Source organism: Leguminivora glycinivorella, chromosome 5 (assembly GCF_023078275.1).
Source record: "Leguminivora glycinivorella isolate SPB_JAAS2020 chromosome 5, LegGlyc_1.1, whole genome shotgun sequence".
Lineage (NCBI taxonomy): Eukaryota > Metazoa > Arthropoda > Insecta > Lepidoptera > Tortricidae > Leguminivora > Leguminivora glycinivorella.
This window is the reverse complement of record NC_062975.1, coordinates 10,802,464-10,808,163: the sequence shown is the minus strand read 5'-3', so window position 1 is coordinate 10,808,163 and position 5,700 is coordinate 10,802,464. Positions and strand designations below refer to the sequence as shown.

The following is a 5,700-nucleotide window of genomic DNA, read 5'->3' as shown; positions in this document are numbered from 1 at the left end:
GTGTGTTTGCTTTTATTTATGTCAATTTAACATGTACATAATTATATTACCAATCCAATCTCCTTTAACTGCTCTAAGGTTAACTGGAAGAAATCCCTTAACGGGATAAGTTCGCCTTTGTACAAATGATGTGTGTGTTCTTTTTTTCTTTACTGTGTGTGTTCTTATCTTTGTACAATAAAGTGTATTACTACTACTACTACTATATTACCACATAAGTGCTTTGGTGAAATACTGTTAACTTTTGTGTATTTTTAATAAATAAATAAATAAATAAAAAAACGTGAAAAAAGTCCCAGAATCGGGCCCCTTTTGCTATACTCTGACCGCCCCTGTCTATACTACTGTAATGTTTCACGTTATCACGTTAAACTACCGTCCGTAAACCGACTTTACAGACAAACAATTTTTTTTTCGCAACAAAATTTTCTCGCTTCAGTTGTGGTCGTGGAGCTCGGAGTAATTTTAATTAAATGTTGTAGATAATAGCGCAGTCTAAAAACTGAAATTAAACCCTATTCATTAAAATAAGTCCTAAAGTGACAATATCATAAAAAAGCTGTGTGATTTCATCTCACCGGCATGATTTTACTCAGGTAAAATGACTCCAGCCTGAAGTCGCTACGTATTTAATTAAATAAAGTAATTTATAATTCGTATACACCTTGTTTATATTCATATTAATTGTTCCAGAAATGTCAGAGATAAAGTATAAAAAAGAAATTTTGTCAGCGATCGACCATTTGCGTTCAAGGAAATCGAGACCAGACATCAACCGAATTTGCAAGTTTATGTTAAAGTGCTACAAAGTTGCTCCTAAATACACTAAAGCAGATCTGAAACGTTGTCTGAAAGAGAAGAGTATTTATAAAGTTGATTATAAAGATAATGAAAGCTACAGAAACGCTGCAAAGTGGCGAAGGAAAACAAGTCAAAACAACAGTAAGAAATTTTCTGATGCATTTATTTTATCCTTACAGTTTAGTTTGCTTAAGAGCCACCATTGACCATTAATGTGTAAACTGAATTAGTCATATTATTTGAAACTTATCCTCACATGCTACAATTACCTTGTTTACTTTTTGTGCTTGTGCAAGTAACTTTTATTGCTTCCAGAAATGTCAACAGCAATAGCAACAAGTGAGCGACGAATAATTACCTCGGCGATAGCCACTTTGATCTATCAAGATCAAAGCTATCTTGAGAATGGGATTGCATTTGATGATCTAGTACGGGAAGCTGCTTCCCAAGAATCTAAATACTCAAAGAAACAGTTGGAGACCATTGTCAATAAAGAGTTGTCTTCGGGGAGCCTTGTCAAGCTACCAAATGGAAATTTGGCATTGGGCCCTGCGGATCATGATGGTGACAGTTCAGACAGCTTTAAGTTTGACTACAATGTTGAGTCAAATACTAAGGTGTGTAGTAATTTGTAATATTTAATTTAATGTTTTTCATTGTTTTCTATTATTAAAAACTCCTACTTAACAATATTTCAAATAGTTCATTGAAACATAAAAATTTTGAAAAAACCCCCGTCCGTGACATAGTACTAGCCCCGATGCATATGTTTTCATCTAGTCAGACCATTTCTTGAGGTTCTCCTTTTGTACAAAAGTAATGTCTTAGTTCAAAAATCATTAATGTTTAATACTAATACTAATCTAGTTTATTTTTTATGGCAATAACTAAATGTAAATACAAGAAATATTATTGATACTGAAAGGAAGAAATTGACGATTTTTATTTTATCTTTTATCAATGGGTTTTATAATACATAACTGATGTAAGGCGGTCCAAGAAAAGAAACTAAGTTCTGGTAATAAACTAAAAACAAATCTTAAAGCCTATGCATGCAGAACTGCTATAGGAGAGGAGAACGTGATTAAGACAACATTTTTTTAAAGTTTTTTTTTTAACAATATAAGTCACATATAACTTTATTTTACAGTCAAAATAAACTATATTAGAGTACTTTTACAATTCTCACTACTGGGTCGTGATATACTTACATGTGTATTTGTGTAAACGTTATTAGAATAAACAAAATATTTCTGTAGACAAACTCTTCTGCATCGGGGTTAGTAGACTGATTTTCAAGAAACATGGCTAAGAACACTCCTGACTAACTCAGCTTTCAGACAATAAAAACTAAATCTAAATCGGTTTATCTTCGGGAGCTACGATGCCACAGACAGACACACACGTCGAACTTATAACACCCCAAGTAACACCCCAACGTTTTTGCGTCGGGGGTTAAAAAACTATAAGAATCAAGAAGAAAAATATTGCTTAAATTATTTTTTGTTCAAGTCTATATTTTGTCATTGATTCATATTTTTAGATACATTTAAGCAGAGTTAGCTGGCAGGAGGTTATCAGTATTCAGGTCTTTAGTTTTACACCTTTATACTCAACTGAAAAATGAGGCTTGTTTATGGGATGTAATAAGATACCTTTTTGTTATGTTGCTAAATTTTTTTATGTCAATTACTTTGACATTTTTGTCAATTAATAAAATCTATTATAGGAAATTATTTATTTTTCCAGATGACTTCTTCAGCAAATTCTTCATGTCGATCATCACCACAACGGATGCGGGGACGGCCCAAGAAACGCGGCGGCGGCTCCTCCAGCACTGGGCCGAGCAATAGCATGACTAGAAACGCCGGCGTACGAGTTGGTGAAAGGCGAAAAATGGCTAAGAAAGTCTTTGACCCATCCGACAACAATGTCCCAAGCAAACGCAAAAGAGGAAGGCCTGTAGGATCCCTCAACAAGAGCACTATTAAAAAACGCCTTCTAATCACGGGACAGGGAAGTAAGGACAAAGAAGGCACACCCCTCTCAGAAAGCCAAATGTCTTTAGACGGAAGTGGCGACGAACTGGAGCAAGATGAACCTACACCCCATGAGACTTCAGGAGGTGTTTGCTCAGTGTGCCATATTCAGAAGTCCCGCGGGTCTAGTGACAGGCTGATTGAATGCAGAGACTGCAATAATAAGGCACACTTGAATTGTCTGCACTCGGGGTCTGGCATATTGAAACCCAGACCAGATAATACCTGGCAATGTCCACATTGCAAAACTTGTGTAGTATGCTGTGAAACCAATGATGCAGTAAGTACCTATTAAAGGTTTTATTTTGGTACTAAATCCTTACGATTTTTTCCTGTGTATTTCGATTTTGTATATTAATTTACTTTCGATTTTTTCGTGTGTATTTCGATTTTGTATACTTATTAATTTACTTTTTTGACGACCGGTCTGGCGCAGTCGGTAGTGACCCTGCCTGCTACGCCGCGGTCCCGGGTTCGAATCCCGGTAAGGGCATTTATTTGTGTGATGAGCACAGATATTTGTTCCCGAGTCATGGATGTTTTCTATGTATATAAGTATTTATATATTATATATATCGTTGTCTGAGTACCCACAACACAAGCCTTCTTGAGCTTACCGTGGGCCTCAGTCAATCTGTGTAAGAATGTCCTAAAATATTTATTTATTTATTTAATCATTTTCAGGGAATATTAACAGTATGCAGCATATGTTCAGATGCATATCACGCGCTTTGCCACACTCCTCGTATTCCAGAGCGTCAGAAAGCGTGGGATCAATGGGAATGTAACAATTGCCTGGAGTCTCGGCCCACAGTTGTTGGTTCCCCAGCTATCATTCCCAGCAGCCTAGAATACAGTATTCAAGATTCGCCTCCCGTCGAACCGTTCTTAAAACCCCACGAGTTGGACAGATCTGAATCTAAACTTGGGAAAGAGGTGCCTGTGGATCCTAGGATACCTGATATCACTAATTGGACTACAGACGATGTCTATGATTACTTTATGGAGAATTTCGCAGAAGCTGCTCCATTGCTAAAGGAACAGGTAAACTATTTTGCTCAAGACACTAAATTTTTTATGACCATTAGTCAAATTTTAAATATTGTTAATGCAGATTAATTTAGTTATAATCTTTAGAGTTTAGGTGACAGGCTGCTTGACGCTTGTCATTCTGTACCTTACTTAAGACTACTCAGAATATTATAAAAACTGATGAATGTTAATGTGTTTCAGGAATTCGATGGACATGCGTTGAGCATGGCACGGCGAGCTGACATCGTGCGAGGCTTGGGACTGCCCTTAGGACCAGCGCTTAACTTATACCGTATTGTAGTCAAGCTACAAACGAGGAAAGATGACTGGACTATGTGTTGGGGTTAGTAAGTGCATCACGCTGTTAAACTCCCGCTTGTCACAGTACTTAGCGCGGCTGGAATTGTAGGTAAAACCGCTGCGTCACATTAGTGCTCATAATATTTTTAGTTCTTCGTAACCCCCACCGAATCGCACGATCCAGCAGACGCCCTTAAATAAATATGTAATAACTTGTCACCAAATATTCGCAAACCGTATTGCAAAGGCGTAAGTACCAGGACCAGAGAGCTAATTAAGAAAAACGGTACGAGTAGGTTCAGTCTCCATCAAAAGTGGCATCAGATAAGGGTGAAGTCAGTCTAGCCGCATTTTACCTCGTTCTGAATCGTTATGATTATGAATTAGGCCTCGGTCGTTTAAACCCGCGGCGCTGTATGACAGCATACACAGAACAGTTTAAAATGTTCAGGAGTAGTTGTTACAATCTGCAGCGAGTATAGTCACTGCCAATAACATAGTACATGGCTGCATAAATATCTGACACATTCTTATGTGTCTAGTAGAAATAAGATTCTGTCACATATTTTTGACGCCTTTTTGTGCCATGTTATTGCCGGTTACTGTGTGTAGACACGTCGGTAGAGAATGACCGCTCTCGAACATTTGTAAACACCCTACAGGCGCGTGCGGACAACGGGCCGTTGCCCAACGCTGACGACGAGACGGAAAGACGACTTCTTACTAAGGCCGATAGTACAGTATCATATATCTTATCATATGTCTGTATACTCTGTATGCCTCCCTTTTTCTCCAACGTGAAGAAAAAGGACGGTAAGTTGTCTATGATCATATTTATATTATGATAGCGTAATATCGGCCTAATGCTTAAAATAAGGCGGTGTTTAGACAGGGACTGAATTTATTGCCATTCAGTTAATGGTAGCTAAAAAAATAAGACTCTCGTTACGCAACCTGTTTGACCAAATGAGTGGCACTATGCCCCATTTCTTAACCCTTCTGATGTCGCCTGTCAATTTTTATTATTGAAAAAGTGACCTTGACATTTAATAGTTATTTGTTATACAAGGGGGCAAAGTTGTATTTTAACGCCGAGTGTGGAATTGAAAAACGAGCAAGTGAAAGGATTCTATAGTTGAACCACGAGCGAAGCGAGTGGTTCGAGAATAGAATCCTGAACTTGCGAGTTTTTTAACACACGAGAAGTAAAATACATTTGCACCCGAGTGTAACACAAAACTTTTCCCCTCACTATAGCGAGGAAACTACAACCCAAAAAATGCGTTTATCACTGCTTCCAGTAGTTCCACAGGTGGTAAATCATCTTTATTACTAGATTCACCTACTTCTATCAATTTTAAAGCAGTTAATTTGACTTTATTCAAGGTCAAATTACTTTACCCACTAGTGGATAAAATGCGTTTTTACCCGCTGTTATTAAAGGACAAAACACGTGTTTCCGAGCTAGTGAGGGGAAAAATAATAGATTAAAATTCCCACGCACTGATCAGTGCTTAGACATACGAAA

At 37.5% G+C, this 5,700-nt stretch overlaps 1 protein-coding gene across 1 annotated transcript; it reads left to right on the top strand.

Moving 5' to 3' along the window:
- Nucleotides 1-427: 427 nt before the first annotated feature.
- Nucleotides 428-5,091, top strand: LOC125226652 (histone-lysine N-methyltransferase 2D-like). Its single transcript, XM_048130697.1, has 6 exons — nucleotides 428-596; nucleotides 694-942; nucleotides 1,117-1,418; nucleotides 2,551-3,120; nucleotides 3,525-3,884; nucleotides 4,074-5,091. Exons 2-6 carry the CDS (start codon nucleotides 696-698, stop codon nucleotides 4,218-4,220), a joined length of 1,626 nt encoding a protein of 541 aa, XP_047986654.1. The 5' UTR covers nucleotides 428-596; nucleotides 694-695; the 3' UTR covers nucleotides 4,221-5,091.
- The last annotated feature ends 609 nt before the right edge of the window (nucleotides 5,092-5,700 follow it).